Source organism: Protomyctophum bolini (assembly GCF_963924005.1).
Source record: "Protomyctophum bolini genome assembly, chromosome: 6".
In the NCBI taxonomy this organism is placed as follows: domain Eukaryota; kingdom Metazoa; phylum Chordata; class Actinopteri; order Myctophiformes; family Myctophidae; genus Protomyctophum; species Protomyctophum bolini.
This window is the reverse complement of record NC_137867.1, coordinates 40,601,315-40,619,917: the sequence shown is the minus strand read 5'-3', so window position 1 is coordinate 40,619,917 and position 18,603 is coordinate 40,601,315. Positions and strand designations below refer to the sequence as shown.

The 18,603-nt window shown below is 42.1% G+C and overlaps 1 protein-coding gene across 6 annotated transcripts in view; it reads right to left on the bottom strand.

The window, feature by feature from the left end:
* fkbp15b (FKBP prolyl isomerase family member 15b) overlaps positions 1–18,603 on the bottom strand; it is a 50,908-nt gene that overhangs the window by 20,288 nt on the left and 12,017 nt on the right. For 4 of the 6 annotated variants that reach the window (XM_080766575.1, XM_080766572.1, XM_080766576.1 and 1 more), the window contains exons 2-20: positions 14,194–14,297; positions 13,797–13,878; positions 13,049–13,118; positions 12,881–12,955; positions 12,535–12,633; positions 11,238–11,387; positions 10,921–10,989; positions 9,888–10,031; positions 8,332–8,477; positions 7,775–7,823; positions 7,558–7,674; positions 5,971–6,055; positions 3,983–4,080; positions 3,815–3,896; positions 3,141–3,250; positions 2,917–3,015; positions 1,921–2,015; positions 1,093–1,195; positions 721–753 (exon numbers count right to left, since the gene is read on the bottom strand). In XM_080766575.1, the coding sequence (XP_080622701.1) occupies positions 721–753; positions 1,093–1,195; positions 1,921–2,015; positions 2,917–3,015; positions 3,141–3,250; positions 3,815–3,896; positions 3,983–4,080; positions 5,971–6,055; positions 7,558–7,674; positions 7,775–7,823; positions 8,332–8,477; positions 9,888–10,031; positions 10,921–10,989; positions 11,238–11,387; positions 12,535–12,633; positions 12,881–12,955; positions 13,049–13,118; positions 13,797–13,878; positions 14,194–14,297 (1,810 nt within the window). The remainder of the gene's footprint in view (positions 1–720; positions 754–1,092; positions 1,196–1,920; positions 2,016–2,916; positions 3,016–3,140; positions 3,251–3,814; positions 3,897–3,982; positions 4,081–5,970; positions 6,056–7,557; positions 7,675–7,774; positions 7,824–8,331; positions 8,478–9,887; positions 10,032–10,920; positions 10,990–11,237; positions 11,388–12,534; positions 12,634–12,880; positions 12,956–13,048; positions 13,119–13,796; positions 13,879–14,193; positions 14,298–18,603) is intronic. The other 2 variants (XM_080766577.1, XM_080766574.1) reach the window with 1 other exon arrangement.

Sequence of the window (18,603 nt, the reverse complement as noted above, 5' to 3'; positions counted from 1 at the left end):
GTCAGCTCTGGGTCAAGTAATTATAGCAAATAACCATTAACGTTTGTTTAATTTAACTGTTTAGTAGCCAAAAACGTCAAGACGTCTGATTGATCTTTGTAATGGATGCCATTACGTCTCTCCCTTGGGAATTAAATTTTTTATTATTCTTAAAAAAAATATATATATTTTTTTCATCCATATTTTGAAAATTCCTCTAATCTGGTGTACAGGTGATGACATGCACATTACATGCATAATAGAATTACAAATTCTTTCTTTCTTCATAATGGGCACTCAGAGCCTAAACTGGTGACCACCAGGTGGCGCTTAAAGAGTTTTAAAGACCCTGAGAGCAGCAGGTGAGTGGAGTTTGCAGGTGGGACCACTCTGTGTCAGATTGGGAATATACTACTACGGTACTTTCCACTTCCTGTGGACATCGACCAGCGGACTAGTGGCCGTTTCTCAACGCTGGGTCCGGGGACCACCATGGGTCTAAAAAAATAGATTCGTTTTGGGTCTGTAACTCGGAAAGTACAAAGGGAACCAAAAATGGACATAAATAATAATAAATAAAACAGACTTTACACACTGTACATTTGGGTCCCAGAGATTAAAAAGATGGCATCAAATGGAGTCCTTGAAATGAAAATGGTTTAGAATCACTGATCTAGTATGTTATTTATTTTGTTTTTTTGACCCAGGTCTGGTGGTAGAAGTCAGAGCAAACAGGCTCACCTCGCCCGAGCCCAGGTCCTGAGGCAGTGCATGCTGGGAAGAGAGAGAGCACTCAATGCTAGACGTCCTCAGATCAGCACAGTGCAAACAGCCAGGAAGGGAAACAGTTGGCAAAGAGTGGCATTAAGGGAGCGTAAAAAAGGTTAACACAAACAGAAAAACTTCTGACCAGCTATAAATTAGTCAGATTATAAAGCTTGGTTAAAAAAAACCCAAAAAAATGTAAGCCTTCATTTCAGATTGCAGTTCAGTTTGCTAAGAATATAAGAAATGGTAGCAATCCAACCCACCCCCTATTATTGCACCACATACACACACACACCACATGCCCTAGTTGTCTTCACAGATTTCAAACAAAAGAGTTTGACGCACCTTGTCCTGCTCTGCCTGCAGTAGCCTCGCCTGGCTGTGCTCGCTGGAGGACTTGAGGGAGTCGCTCCTCTGCTCCAACAGCAGGTTGCTTTGCTCCACGTACCTGAGCAGTGACATTAGAGGAGAACATATTTCCTTCAACCACGAGGGCTACCGTCCCACAGACTGCCCCTCACTCCAAGGGACCTTTTATTCTGTGGCGAGGAGTGAGCGCCAGCGTTGTTTTTGGCAGCAAATTTCTATTTTAGTTTAGTCAGTCTTTGGAATTAAACTAGACTAGTGCTAGTCTAGTTTTAGTCGACAAATCTGCAGTTCATTTAGTCGACTAAAATGTATTTTGGCAGGCCTTGATGCCGTCGAAATGACAGATTTTACACTTGCTGAAAATGGCCGATCTACAAGCTCACAAGGCGTCGCAGCGTGACGTGTTGTTAGCTTGTATATCTGCTATTTTCAGCATGCAACCAAATGTAAAATGACTTATACTGGATCTCCTGTCCACTAGTCCCTTCCTAACATTTTAGTCTAGTTTTTATCTGTTGATGAAATTGTCAGTACATTTAGTCTTTGTTTTAGTCATCATAGCTTTGTTTTCATTTTGTTTCCATTTAGTTTTTTGTCAGTGAAAAAAGGTAGTCGACAATTTTCGTCTTATTTTTATTCAACGAAAACGACACTGGTGAGCAATGAGCATGTCATGGTAGTGCTGCTGCACAATTAATCAAAAAAAGATTGCAATCTACAAATGATACATTTTTCATAACACAAAAATGCTTACGAAATAAATATGTTTCTTAAAACAGTCGTCAATGTCTGCCTGGGCCTCACCTTTGGTTCTGGTTGATAAGCTCACCGATCTTGCGGTTCTGTTCCTCGATACGCGAGCTCTTCTCAAACACTTCCTTCTTTAGACACTCGTTTTCCTGTGAAAGGGGAAATTCATGTCTTCACAAAAGCCTAAAGCAAGCAACTGACTGAGCACATCAAAACAATGAGACTCATTCACAAAACGTGCACACAATCACATTTGTAAGGTGTACTCGAGTTTCCACGCACAGTGGCATTTTTATTCTCAACTGAATTTGTTCTTTGGAACGATTATGCTAATGTACATGTGGATATTATGCTGAAAATATGACAGCTCCATCCGTGACTAATAAAATGCATCTACTTGATGAGATACTTTGTTGATTTTAATTTGCATGAAGGTTAACACTGGATATTTGCAGGGGTGTTTGGTCTTTAGTTATAAATAGCAATACTGACAGAGAAGAACGGCTTTACGAGTGCGCTTGGATTAAAACAAAATGTAATCTCACGACTGAAAATGTTTGTTTCACCAAGTCCAAAATGTGCGATTTGTGAAACAGTATGAAAAGGACCCCACACACACACACGCGCGTGCTGAAGGAAAGGGATAGGTGGTTTAGAACAGAATGTCCGTTGCGGTGAGAAAAGACAAACTGTCGCTCAAACACACACTTCTCACAGTCACGTTGATGATAATTGTGTGCGGCCACGCTACCGCTACATGCCTGCGGGGTGTGCTCATACACGTGCGTTGACAGCGCACGGCACGCTCCGTGGCTATCACAGTCACGCTGTTTGGGGATTTGTTGAAGGAGATATGAACCAGGCCAGCACAGCAACACAACAATCCAGTAGGCTATGCAAATTTTCTCCCAGGACAAAAACAATCATTTGTAAAAATCCCACACCGCCAGTAAAGTAAAAATATCTCGACTCGGCTCAGCCCGCCCTGCGGGTAACCCGCGGGACCTGCGGGTTACAGGTCGGCCCGCACAACACTAGTACTGTATGTACCTGTACAATTCTTTGGATGTTGTGCATGATCATTGAGGTTTCCATTGACATACTGGACATGCCCATGGTGACATTTCCCTGCCTTTGAAGATCATCCATCTGTTAAATAAAAAAGAACGAGGTGGGGGAGAGAAAAAAAGCAATTATGGCAAAACATTTTATATCAAATTCATGAATAAAGATGAATAAAAATATGAATGTTTTTTATATATATTTGTGTAAACCTTTGAAGACAACTGTTCCACTTTATCTGCCACTTTCCCCACAGACAATCGGATTTCTGTGTTGTGCTGACGAGCCTCAGTCATTAAGAAGGAAGTGACATCGCTGGAGCCTGGAGGGAACACAAGGCCATCAGGATGAAATAACACTTTATTTTCCTACTGAATTTCACCATTGTCACATTATGCAGTTAGACCAGTGGTTTTCAACCAGTGGTCCGGGGACCACCAGTGGTCCTTGAGGGGGTTCCAGGAGGTCCCCAGTTAAATAAATAGATTGATTGATGATAAATGATAGTTGATAACCAAATGGACCCTTATTAGATCTTTAACTCTTGAGAGGTGGGACTCTCAAGAGTTACATTATTGTTAAACATCTGCATTACTTAATTTACAAGACGTCTACAAAATTAGACAATGTAGAAGAATTGTTATTTTTGTCAATTGCGACAACAACATATTCTAAGTTTTGGGTCCGAGAGGCTTAAGCTCATAAAATGGTGGTTCCGTGGCTCAAATGCCAAATAAAATAAATAATGGAATGAAAAGGGTTACTTCAAAAACCACCGAGTCAGACCTTAGAGCTTAGAACAAACATTCTACATGAAGTCGTAATATCAGCATGTAGGGTGTACTGTGAACTCAGTGGGCTTAATTTGTACAAAATGAGTACTCACCCATGTATGGAACGGTTTGTGCTTGGTGGTACACAGGCTGCAGCTGAGAGGGAGCCACAGATGTCTGAGTGTAGGAGTAAGGCTATGAAGAAAGAACATGACAGCTTGGCATGTTTTTATTTATTTTTGTTTAAAATGTGTGTTTTGTTTAAAATGTGTTTGTCTCACCTGGAAGGCGTGGGTAGTGCCTCCGATGATCCCAGGCTGTGGGTTCATGTGGACAGGCAGTAAGGCAGAAGGCTGAGTCGCGTGGGGCTGAGAAAGCACTGTAGGAATATAACAGCGTGTTAAAAACTACAGTCTATATAATGGCATGTACAAAATATGGATGGTTGAAAGTGGTTAAGTCTGTCTGTGAGGTGTTACAAATATTGTAACACCTTACGGGTACTAAGGTTTTAGTTCTGACATAGTGGAGTGGGAAGAGTTTAAAGCATTGCGGACTGGCACTGCTGCTGCCCAACATGAACACAGTGTCTCGACATACTGTCCCTTATTATCGTAAAGTCGGGTAGTGTATACTGTTTATTTTTGCACGGAGGAGCCATGTGTGTCTGACTGTCTGACTACGTCGCCTCAGCTAAAAACTAAAGGGAAGCCTGATGTATGCTTCGCCGTACGATGTGTCGCATGTTAAAAAAATAGCTGAGCTAGTAGATCGGTTATTTAAATACAAAATAAAAAAAAATCTAAATATTGCTTTGATGCTCATATTATCCTTAGGAAGTATTAAGTTGTTTTTATTAGAATGTGCATTCCATAGGGCTGGACCACACATGGACCTAGATTTTAGCAAATTTAGATTTTTTTAATAATGGGATGAATCTACAACAAGAGCCATTCTAGGGCTAAATCTAGGGTTGCAATACTCTCCATTGACTCCCCACTCATCCACTAAATATTGTTTTGCTATAAGTTATTCATCCCTCTTTTATCCATCCGGCGAGACGGGTCGCCGCATTTTAGGAGCACCAAGAAACTCCTCCAGGTGCTCCTCTGAGTACTAGACCAAAAACGTTGTGTGCAGCCCTGCTTATAGCAGCTTTAAGTAATGTAAATGATGTGAACGTGCATGGTACATTATCAGTCTTAATTTGATCCTTCAATTTATTGTTTGTAACAAATGGATATACAGGTTTTGTAGCAATTTGATATATACATTTCTTTTTTTTAATGGTATATTAATACTACATCCCAAATACTACTGTACAGTAAATTGCCATTGCTTATTGTTCACACTGTCGGCTGTTTGTAAACTGTGCAGGAGGAGCTCTCCTCTCACATGCATTTTCTGTAGCTCCGCCTCCGCCGAGCTACAAGACCACAACGCGCCTCAGATGCAATGCACTGTGGGCCTGTAGGTCAGTTATTTTCCCTGTTGCGTTGTGAACTTAAAGCAAGCGAGAAACGGCAGTAAAACCCCAGACGGTGTATTCAAAGGATATACAATGGGTCACAAACGAGATTTAGCCGCACACAGCATTTAACATTAGAACAAAGTCAAGTGATCTGTGCAAAAACATCCAGCCCGCGATCGTACATTAGTTCACTGCGATGACATGTGTTGAAACCTTCACGTGAAACCACAAGTGCACTAATCACAAAGACAAGCTATGCTGCTATTTATGGATACAGACACACGGCACTCAACTTAACGCAACTGAGGCTGTACAAGATCTACACAAAGGTTTACTTGTTTCCTCATGCCGATTGGCTGCTTTCACCGTTTGATAACTTTGATTTGTCCTAATGTTGGTTGTTTGTAGAGTCAGACCAGGCTGTGCTGCTTGTGCTTGAGCCCTGAGCAGCACGCATGCAACTAGGAGTGGACGTGCACACATGGGCGCTCTCTCATTATTCATTAAGTGGCCGAGCCGCAGAGAAAACTATTGTTATTAATATTATGAGGATTGGATTGGCAATTTTTGTTGTCCTCCTGAGCCCCTCAAATCACTTGACAAACATAGCAAGCCTGCTGCGTTGTGACTGCTTCGGTCATGGCATTCACACCACAGCCATTTACACATTCCCCTCTATATATATTTTTGCGGATCTACACTGATCTCATTAATGGTCCCTATGAAAACCTCAGGACGGAAGTCCGTCCCCAGGAGAACGGAGAACTTTAAGCCCCGTGTATAAGGGGTCCTCCTCACCTTGTGCTGGGCCCGGAGGGGCAGTGGAAATCTGCACAGGAGAGGGGGCAGCAGGCCGATCCTTGGCTCGAGACACACCCGAGTCCTGGAGAGAATCATAGTTAATTAAACATCTACTAGCCTGAGCTAACGTGTTAGGTTCCTGGTCTAGAGGGGCGGGTTGTGACAGAGCAGCTTCTGTTCAGAGTGAACCCATGGCCCACTCAGTTATTGGCAAGATCCACGCAAGGACTATGTTCCTAGCTAGGATTGCCACATTTCTAGATAGAACCACTATGAGGACACTGGCCTCAGCATTAGTACAATGTCTCTTTGATTACACCTGCCTAACCTGGTACAGCAGCTTATCTAAAAATACCAAAGATAAACTACAGACATCACAAAATAAACTAATGAGGGTAGTCCTTTATCTCTCCCCAAGAACCCACATTGGCGCTAACCATTTTAGAGAATTAAATTGGCTCCCAGTGGAAGGCAGAATACAACAACTGAGACTCATTATGGTCTATAAAATGTTAAAAGAACAATGCCCAAAATATTTTAAAGGTTACTTCCCGTATGTTAACCAGTTCCATAGTTTGAACACAAGGGCTAGTGTAGCTGATCTTAAACCACCAAACCTGAGACATAGGGTAGGTAGAAGCTCATTTAAATATACATGGGCGGAGGATTGGAACAAAATCCCAAGGGAAATTAAATGTGCCCAGTCTTTGAACATTTAAAAAAATATATGTTGAAAAAGTTAGTATAGTGCTGTATTTATCTATTTATATCTATTTATTGTCTTTTGTTTATTGATCTATGATGGCCGGTTGTAAATGCCATTAGTATTGTAATGTTAGTACACATGTTCTTCTTATCATATGCTGTAACAATTTATTTATTTATTTGGATCACAATGGAATTAAGTCCTCTGACTTTTTGTGCAATCCTGATAATTTTGTACTGCTCTATGAATTGGATCATGAATATATAAAATAAATCAAATCAAAGAGTAATGTATGCTGTTCAACAATACACATTCATTGTATTTATGCTGTATTGTATGTTGTGACATTTGGATTCTCAGTCCCACAGAAGGTGCACATTCTGCTGTGACATGTGAATCTAACATACTTGTGTTTATCTATGCAGATGCTGTAATTGGGAAGCTGCCTTGATTGCCTGAAGAGAGCTCTGATGGATTGCTTTAGGGGGAGCATCTTGGGTGTTGCTAAATGCATTGTGATTTGCTGACTGCTCAGCCAGGGGTGGAGTCAGGAGTCTATATAAAGGGGAAATGGTTCAGTAGAGAATAGGCTGCCATGGGTTGACTCCAGAACCTCTCTGTTTAAGTTATGTTAAGTTTTGTTGTTTGAGTTCTTCAGTTATTTCACCTATGTTGTCCAGGCCTGGAACATATGAAACTTTATCTTTCACCTGCAAGTCTGCCTCATGTCCAGTATGTAATTTTAAAGGTTTTATTACTGACAAACAGCCGATCCACAATCCCACTTGGTAACACGGGTCACGGCTGAGATTTGCACGCATGCACATGCCCAAGAATAGGGACGGTCGCCGTAAAGTGCTTAAAGAAAATCATCTCACCTCTAGTTCAGAGTCACTGGAGTCTGGCTGGCTGGTAACCCCCGTCATAAAGGGTAACATTGGCTGACCCATCTTCGCCATGCGGGAGATCAGCTTGGCTTTGGTGGCATCTGGATTCTGCAGATAGGAAAAGAATGGTCAGGTTCTAATATTGCTCAGTCAGAGAGTGTGTGTGTGTATATGCAGCCGTTTATTTCAGTGATTACAGCATGCTTACTGTCAACTGTTCACTGAGGGAGTTCGACTTTGCTCGAAGTGGCGATTCACTGAAAGGGAGAAGGTAATGGGCAAATCAGCTTAGAAACCCAAGAATTAAGAAAATTGTATTAAGCGTTTCTTTTAGGTCATGTGTGCAGTGCACCATGACCTCTATTTTTACATTTAAAGGGGGAGACGGATTGTCTGTCCTGTTTTGCTTAAATCTTGCAGAAAACCTGCGTAATACATTTCGGTTAAGGTTGACATATTTTTGGCAGTCATCCCTCCAGGCTATGGGATACAACATCCCAAGGTAATCGCAGAGACTCAACACCTGCGCAGCACACGATGTGTCCCTTTGTTGTTGATATTGTTAAATATGTTAGTCTATGCTACCACAAAGGAATCTATATACAGGAGAAGAAAAATAAGTACAATACTCTGTTTCCTTTTTCATGCATGCATGGTGTCTTCAGCTCTAAAGTGAGCGTGTATTTCGGCCATTGGTGTGCAACAAAATATAAAATCAGGTTTGAGGAAAGGTTCCCAGAGGAGTCACAGAACTAGTGTTCTTACTTTGGTCCTGTGGCGGTGGGCTGGCTAGGAGCTTCTGGTGCCATGTTCTCCACGCTGGGAGCAGGGGACGGCGTTGCGGAAGGGCCGTTTGAGTCCCGCGAGCTGGCACTGGCCCGGTCAGACCCACTGTCCTTAGAAAACTTTACCTGAGAGAAATTAAATAAGAGGACAGCTGAAAGACTGAACAGCTTTTATGCTTTATTCAAATTCTACAATATATTTCTTAGTTGGTAATCGAAGCTCCAGGCTGAAAAGATTAAACGATCACCTTCTCCACTTTTCAACCTATCTTCATATAAAGGGTCCTCAACAATAATCATGGTAAAATGTCAGTTTTTTTCTACTTAGTCTGTGTCTCATAGTAGGGCTGTGGGCAGTCGAGAAACCAGTGACATCATCATTTTTTTTAAACAATATTTATTTAAGATAAGATAATAAGATTTTTATTATCGTGAGAACGATGGCTTCCATTTTAGCATTGCAACTTTTCAGGACTAGAAAGCCTGCAGTTTTTATTAGCTTGGATTCCCCATCGATGATGTCACTGGTGGATGGGTTTCTGAACTGCCCACAGCCCTCCTATGAAACACAGACTGAGTAGAAAAAAATGGTGCCATACTGCCATTTTATCATGATTATATAGCACCGAAGTCTGACGTCACTTTCAGTAGAGGCCTGTCGAAGGTTCAATTTTTTTAATTTGCATTGAAATCCCCATAGGGGGATTTTAGGTCGCTTCATATAAGAACAGTTTGAAAAATAAAAGGATCATCCCGGCCTTTCTGTCAGGGGGGTGGCTGTGCGTCGTTAATTATGTCCATTCATATTTGATACAGCCAGTTTCTGGAGAAAATGGAATTAATTTGGCCGCAAAAGCCTTGAAACTACATACTGCAACTGCAATGTCGCTGCTAATATACGTCACACCCAGCTGTCAACACATTGGACCAAAACAAAGCGACGCTGAAGAAAACGGAAACCACCTTACTGGAATACCGGATCACACAGGAGATTTTGGAACACAGATCGGGCTTTGTCCGAGGTGAAGGTCTAGTGACGCGAGGTGAATGAAAACTGTCTGTCTTAAAACAATTAAGACATGTAACTGTGTTTTACAGCCGGGTTTCATCTATTTTTTACTTTACTTCTATAATCTAATCTAGCTGAGCTCCATTGCCAAAGCTCTAGGTTAAGCAGAGGTTTCTCACAAGTGGCACTTCTGCCCACCATTTTAGCTGGGTTGATTGGTTATTATTCTGCCACGGCGCCACGCAACCCAATGGGAGGATGGCTTCAGCTTGCATCTGCCTCCTCTTAACCCGGTCAGACAGAGGGCGCAGGCACATATACGCATCAAGAGGTGGCAAAGAAAAACACAGAGAGCAGAGAGCAGGCATCTCTTCCTGGTTTTGAAAAAGTTGTTGAAGCCGCGCCTGAGCGTCGTTTCCATCCACCAGCTGTGTAAAAACCCGGAAAAGACGCCTGGACTAGATGTTTTTTTTTGCTTTGGTGGTTTTTTTGGGCGCAATGTGCTTTGCGCCAATAGAGGGCCTTACCCGTCGAAGCTCTGCTTCGAAGACAAGCGTGCTGTCAGCTGGGATGTGGTTGGCCACGCCCTTGGAGCCGTACGCCAGACTGGGTGGGATCACCATGACACGACGGCCTGCCTTCTTCATCCCCAGCATGCCTTCCTCCCAGCCCTGAATACACACACACACACACACACACAATTGCATCACTGTTTAATACAAAATAATGAAGTTATCTATGAAAAGACCAGACAAGCATAATTATCATCTGGGAAAACATGCCCAAAAAAAGCAACCAAAACCAACACACTTTTGTCCCCTGTTCTTTTTGCCATTTTCAGTGAGTTAAGCAGTGTATCCCCATGGCAAATGAATTGCATTTTTGTAGCGCTTTTCTAAGTGCTTTACAATGGTTCATTCATTCACTATAGTGAATTGCATTTTTATAGCGCTTTTCCAAGTGCTCAAAGTGCTTTACAATGGTTCATTCATACATTGGGAGGTGAAGCCGGCGTCCTCACTTCCCACATTCACACACCAATGGTGGCAAGCTAGCACCAACCGACTCATTGTAGGGTTCAGTGTAGGGTTCAGTGTCTTGCCCAAGGACACTTCGACATGTGGACAGGAGGAGCCGGGAATCGAACCGCCGACCCAGGGATCATTGGACGACCTGCTCTACCTCCTGAGCCACAGCCGCCCATTCATACATTGGGAGGTGAAGCGGGGAACAGTCTACACCAGTCGTCCTAACTCCCCCCCCCCCCGAACACACACACACACACACACACAGGTGTGTCTTGCCAAAGGACACTTCGACATGTGGGCAGGAGGAGCCGGGATTTATGGAGCTACTGTACATGAATCCCATGGGCTGCGGTTATAAACAGAGGAAGAACAAGCAAGGCAATGAGAAAGAGAAACAGAAATGCAATGAGGAAAGGAGAGTCTGAGTGGGAGGAAGAGGAAGAGGAAAGAGAGCACAGCTACAGTTCTAATTAAGATAACTAATTAGACTAATTCATCACAACAAGGCAAACAAAAATAAGAAATGACTCACTTTAATGACTTTTCCAGCTCCAAGTTTCACTCGAAGCGGTTTGTCTTTGTTTAAGTTAGAGTCAAACACCTGGAACAAAATCAAAAGTTAAAAGTATATACTCGTTTCATGTTTCAAACATCAGCTAGTGGGTGTGTGTGTGTGTGTGTGTGTGTGTGTGTGTGTGTGTGTGTGTGTGTGTGTGGGTGTGTGGGTGCGAGACACCGACATGCATAGGCTTTAGACTTGAATAAGCTGCGCTGCCGCCTGCCTGTCACATCCAACAAATGAAGACAAAGACTGAAAGAGAGTAATACTGAGAGCAAACAACACTTCACCTGTCCAATGGTGTGGTTTTGCAGGAGCCAGCCTGTATACGCCACTTGAAGGGAATCTCCATTCTCTACTTCCTGACCATCTCCCAGACTCAGGTCTTGAACAACCACCGCGTCCAGGGAGGTGGCGCTGTTCACTTTCGCCAGACACACCTGAAGCACAAGAAAGCCAAGTAAGCGTTGAAGCAGAGAGCCGATTGCAGCTTCCATCCAAAGCGTCTCAATGGAGTAGTTTGCTTTTGTTGCATTCCTAAGCCAATAATCTTATGACCGGGTGGAGTCTATCCTACTGAGCAGCCACCCGCTCCATGCGTCCAGACAGACATAAATGGTACATTAATATCGCGCTTTACATAGATTACATTCACACACACACATTCATACACCGATGGCGGAGGAAACCATGCAAGGCACCAACCTGCTCATCAGGAGCAAATAAGGGGTTCAGCATCTTGCTCAAGGAGTCAAGGACACTTCGACACCTGCTCTTCGATTATGGGAATCTCACTGTTCCCATCCGGCTGTTCTACCGGCCACTCTACCCCTGAGGCACTGCCGCCCGACATACAGACATATCGAGCCACAGTGGCTCAGGAGGTAGAGTGGCCACAAAGGCTCCAGGTTCGATCCCCAGCGTTGTGTCTACGTGTCCTTGAACCACACTGCTAAACTGAATATAATGAGCAGGTTAGTGCCTTGCATGGTTGGTTGCCTCAGCCATCGGTGAATGCGAGACATGTATACGTTACAAAGTGCTTTGAGTGGTTGAAAGTGCTAGGCCGATATAAGTATATATCGAGAGAAAAAAAGATCGAGACACCTATGAGATCTAGATTTGAGCAAGAATCGTGCTGCACTAGTTGGCTGGCAGTCCAATTAATTTTAGTTACTCTTATGCGTTTGCTACAAGAGCGACTTTAAGAGAGACTTTAAGAGAGGTTTAAGTCAAGCACTTTGATGTCATTTGTTTAAAGCCACAGTAGTTGCCTACAAGTGCCACATTTTTAATGTAGTAATGTTCATTTACAGACTAAAGACAATAAATATTTTCATGCAAAGAAAATGTAACCGTGTGAGAATCTTGATCTCAATTCTTGTGGAGGAAAATTGAGATTCACATTTCAGCAAGAGTCGAGCAGCACTACAGTCCATTATACCCGTTGTTGACTGACAACAGAGGCAACAGAACTACAAACTCTGACTGTGTTTCAATAACAGAACACTTATCCAGTCACTGTCAAATATTTACCACAAGCCCAGTGATCAATGTCTCTCCAATATCCCCGACTGTCCCTCTCACCTCTTTGCAGAAGTCTGCTGCAACTTTCTCCGTTTCAAACATGAGGGACCAGTTCTGCCGCTGGTCGTCATAAAAAGTGCAATAGTTGCTGGGCTGAACCTGCAGGAGAGGAAGTGCCACAACAATGTGTTACAGAATTGTAACGAAATGTTGAAAAAGGAATCTCTCCAATTGAATATTTATGAGAATGGTACAAAGAAAACAAGAACAGCAGATCATTTCAGTATGGTGATAAAAAAGGGCAATCATATTGACAGACTCCACATATGCTTTGTAGCACATTAATCCCCAAAGACAATGTAAAGTGACAGTGATCATTGTGACAATCTTTTTACTCTCTGCTCACCGTGAAAACGAAGCCAGTATGAATCCTGGCAGCGGTCACTTGTTTCTGCTGGCTCACATAAAGCAACAGTTTGTACTGAAAATGAGAAACGGAAGAGGCACTTTATTTATTTTTTACCAAAATCAAACGTTAATCTGAAATGACCGACAACCAATTAGCTCTTCCAACCTCTTTTGTCGAGTGGTTGCCAAGTACCGCAGCTCCCAGTTTTCCTTGCTTGACGTACTGTCCGTTAATGCTGTGCAACAGAAATGAATTTGAGAAAGGCTAAAGCAGCTTGGCAGCACTTCAATCAATTGACTTTTAGCCTAAGGCGCCACCATCTCTGAGTGGTGGAGGATCACGAGACGATGTACAGAAGCTGAAAATTTTGATTGCTCACAAATAAACGCAGCATTGATATGTTTTATATGTCTTAGTAATATTAAAATAATTACAATTATTATAGCTATATAATATAAACACATCACTAAAACACTGTAAAACAGGCTATCTACACATGGTTTCACCGAAAACAGGTTAGCAGAACTATAAGCTCACAATGAATTGTGTCAATCAGGCTTTGGATACCGTCTCTGTTGGGTGGAAACAATCCAAAACTGTTACCCAAAAAAAGTGTACATTTTTTCAGCATATTTTGATTTAGTCTTAGTCATTTGAATAACACACCATTTAGTCTTAGTCCTATTCAGTCTTCTGAAAAAAACTTGAGTCTTTTAGTCTTAGTCTACAAAATTAACACCGTCCAAAATAGCTTGTAGATCTGCTATTTTGGATGCTTTTTGCGTGATGCTGTCGTATGATCAAGTAGGGCATTAACTTACGAAAAACCACAAAGAGTTAGAATATGAGAGAGCAACGATACACCGGTGAAGGCAACTAACACTTCATTACCTCATGAAATTATTGAACTTACTATCTGAAGGCTTGGACTGCTGTGGCCAGTAACACCGCAGGAGCACCAGGGGGCGCTGCAGCGAGTTTCTGAGAAGGAAGCACTACGAATGGACAACAAACGATATTCATTGCATTAGGTTTCGTTGCATGCCCTTATATATAGACACAATAAGCACATTAACAAAACTTATATACGATGCCAAATGACATTACTAATTACGGTGGATTATGGTATGCACAGATACAAATATGATGTGAATAAACTAAATATATTAAAAGGCATATTTACCCTTCTTTAAAATGAATGTGTTAATTGGTCAGATTCAAAAAAATGGTGAAAACCCACAAATGGATGGTGTAATCTATCTCATCTGGGTTTGATGTCTTTGATTGATTGATTATTTGATTGATCTCACCTGGGTTTGAGGTCTTTCTGGGCTGTTTTGGTGCCGTGTACTGGAATGATTCATTGCCATGACTTGCTGCTTGGTCCAGTCCAAACAACGAGGCCAGCTTGGCCCTGGAAACAGAACAGAGTAAAAAAAAGAAGAAAGAAAGATGATCCCTTTAGTTTAACCCATTTAGACATGAGGACGATTCTACAAATGCCTTCTAAATCCTGGCAGTTTTCTGAAAAACCTATGTTTCTACGTCAGTAGTGCTCAACCTTTTTCATGTCAAGGACCCCCGGAATTATCCGCATTTGGCCACGGACCCCCATCTGAAAATATGTTGTTTGATGATGATGAATTATTAAGTTGTTTGCTGCGACAGCAGTCCCTATTGAGTGAAAGATTATCTTTTTAAGAAAGAAAGAAAATATTGAAGGTGTTTAGTTATAGAGGGCAAGTATAATGTTTTATGAAAGAAATAAAATATTTAAGGTGTTTAGTTATAGAGGGCACGTATAATGTTTTAACTAAGGCATATTTGTCTAAATAGCCAGGGTTCCTTTTAACCACTTTTACCCATTTAGACCCAAGGACGATTGTCTCTTCTAAATCCTGACAGTTTTCTGAAAAACCTGTGTTTCTTCTATGTCAGTGGTTCTCAACCATTTTCATGTCAAGGACCACCAAAGATGTACAGTATCTCACAAAAGTGAGTACACCCCACACATTTCTACAAATATTTCATTATATCTCTTCATGAGACAACACTGAAGAAATGACACATTGATACAATGTAAAGTAGTCAGTGTACATCTTAGATATCAGTGTAGATTTTATTTTCCCTTCAAAATAACAAAAAACACAGCCATAAATTCCAAACGGCTGGCAACAAAAGTGAGTACACCCTTAAAGGGGAATACGACGATGTAATTAATATACCTTTGAGCTGTTGTGTGGAAATTATAAAAAAAGTCCCCCCCCCCCCCCATTCTGTGTTTCCTAGAACTGGAGGGTGACCTCCAATGGGGGGGGGGGGACTTTTTTTTATTATAACAACTCAAAAGGTATATTAATGGCATAGTAAAGGGGAATACCACTCATTTTCAACATTTTGTGAAAAGTGAAAATGTCCAAATTGGGCCCAAGTGTCAATATTTTGTGTGGCCAGTGGCCACCATTACTTCCCAGCACTGCCTTCACCCTCCTGGGCATAGAGTTCACCAGAGCTTTACCCTCCTGGGCATGGAGTTCACCAGAGCTTCACCCTCCTGGGCATGGAGTTCACCAGAGCTTCACCCTCCTGGGCATGGAGTTCACCAGAGCTTCACCCTCCTGGGCATGGAGTTCACCAGAGCTTCACCCTCCTGGGCATGGAGTTCACCAGATCTTCACCCTCCTGGGCATGGAGTTCACCAGAGCTTCACCCTCCTGGGCATGGAGTTCACCAGAGCTTCAACCTCCTGGGCATGGAGTTCACCAGAGCTTCACCCTCCTGGGCATGGAGTTCACCAGAGTTTCACCCTCCTGGGCATGGAGTTCACCAGAGCTTCACCCTCCTGGGCATGGAGTTCACCAGAGCTTCACCCTCCTGGGCATGGAGTTCACCAGAGCTTCACCCTCCTGGGCATGGAGTTCACCAGAGCTTCACCCTCCTGGGCATGGAGTTCACCAGAGCTTCACCCTCCTGGGCATGGAGTTCACCAGAGCTTCACCCTCCTGGGCATGGAGTTCACCAGAGCTTCACAGGTTGCCACTGGAATCATCTCCCACTCCTCCATGACGACATCACGGAGCTGGTACCGTAGATGTTAAAGATCTTTAATACTCCACCACCTTCCGTTTGAGGACGCCCAGAATTGCTCAATAGGGTTTATGTCTGGAGACATGCCTGGCCAGTCCATCACCTTTACTCTACAATTTACAATTTAGGCATTTAGCAGACGCTCTTAATCCAGAGCGACTTACATTAAGCAAGAACAAAAAAGCATGGGAATACATCACATAAAGACATTTATCATGAAACATGCGTAAGCTAAGAAAGTAACAGTGGAATATCTATAATGAAACTATACATATAAGCTATACATCTATACTACTATGCTACACATATGTACTATAGTCCAGTACCTGCCTGTAGACCTTCTCGCAATTTGGTGTTGGGGGAATTTCTCACTTGAACTGAGTCAATGGGTCCCTAGACATGAAAAATCAACGAGGTGCTCGTCCGCCATAGTGCCACGAATGGCGTAATGGCCACATAAAAAATGGCCGCCATCGGCTATGATGAAAATCCAACCTTTTTGTTTTTTAGTGTTTAAACACATGTAATACATTAATTTTGACTAATTGTGTTGTGTGGAATTCATTTCTGATATTGTTTTGATGATTTGGGGTGATTTTGACCTTGAAAGGTCATAGTCAAGGTAATTTTGCTATTCCACAGACCTTGGCCATAACTTGTCCATTTTTAGGAGTAAGAACAGGAATACAATAAGTCTATTTCAACTAAATCTGACTCTTAAAATTAATTTCTGATATTGTTTTGACCATTATCATCCTGTCATTTAATTATTGATGTTAATGTCTTTTTTCAATAATTCGATTATGATTCTTTAGTCGCTTTTATTATATATTTTCTTGATTTGTTTTCTTTACATAAACAAAATACATGGGCATGAGAAAAACAACAACAGCACCATATGTGCTGTGTGAATAAGCCCATTGTACAAAAGACTGTCCATGGCCCAAATGAGCCAATTCATTGCTATGCTATTGCCAGCCTAAGCTTGATTTGGGAAATCCCCCACACCTGCAATTTGATTAGCTAGTCAGACCACTTCTCACAGTCATTTTGCACTCTTCAGTCATTCTCCACAGACTTAACAGAAGCAGGTCCAAAGCAATTATTTCTTTCAGTTGTTGCCATAGAACATTTAACTTTGGTCACATATGGCAGAGCATGGCTAAATCCATGGTCATGTATTATCTGTCAAAATAATTAATTCAGGGACTACATAAATATTGTCAAAACATTTCTCCCATGCTGAAGTGAAGTGAGTCTCTTATTTTTCTCAGGTGTTTCTAAACTCTTCATCTCACATTTTTACTTCACACATATTGATCACCATGGAACACTCTAAAATACCCTCAAGCACAAATTTGGTTGTTTCAATGGCAGAGGATGAGGTATATAATCCAACGGTATGCATTATCTGTCAAGAAGATAACAAAGTGCCTGTAACCAGTGAAAAGACTGGACGTAAGAGAATCAAACAAGCGGCTAAAATCCGTAACGATATAGTTGCAAAGCGGATCAAAATTGTGATGGGGGATAATGTGGAGGATGATAATAGCATGTTTTTTTACCACAATACAAACACATGCTACAAGACATACACACATTCTGGAAAACTTAAATCAATTGAGATGAAAAGTGACGAAGAATGTAATTTTTGTGAGACTAAAGAGGAGGCTTCCACAAGCATTAAATTCAGGACAACTCTACGGAATAGTATTACACCATGTGCACCTCCAAGCTGTGACAAGGATCCAAAAACATTGCCGTGTGTTATATGTGGATTCATGGAACACAAAAAATGTCGTGACAAATATCGAATTTGCGAGTATGATAGTGCGAAGAAACTCATTGATGCTGCAAAGCACAACCAAGATGCAGTTTTTACAAGAATTGCAGACCGGCTGAAGGATGACGAGGATAGTTCAGTTAAATCAGTCATCGCAGCCGACTTACTTTGCCACAATCTCTGTCGCCAGAATTACATGCGAATATATGAACGTGGAATAAAAGCCCAACCACTAGAGAAACTCACTATCAGCAACATGAAGCGTGTGCTGTTCACTCGTGCTCTCCCATATATTGACACACTTTTGGCAAAGGGAGAGTGTTGCACTATGACTGATATTGTAGAGTTTGCATTGAGCCTCTTGGAAGAAGGCGAGGTGCTTCCAAGTACCTTCCAGACCCGTGATATGAAACAGCTGATCCTCGATCACTATGGAGAATTGGTCACAATGGCTCAAAACAAGTCTGAATCTGACATTTTCTTTTCATCCGACATCAATGCTGCTGACTTGGCCATCAAGCTGAAGAATCAGGACATAATGAAAGAAGCAGGCATCAAGTTGAGAGAAGCACTATTAGACATTGATTTTGGTCTGCAAGACAGCTTCTGTGACAGTACTGACTTGAAGGCATCATGGGAGAAAACAATGATGCCAGCACCTCTTCTTACATTCTTAGCAGCTTTGTTCAAGGTCCCCAAGCACAAGCTCTTCCGTAGCACTGCAAGAGACCTAGAGGAGCTTCTCCAGCCACTACATGAGGAAGAAAATCAGCTAGCAGAGGAACTGTTGCCACCACAGAAACAGCCCACTCATGGAGAAGAGCCTCATCAGGAAGAGGAGGTGAACTGG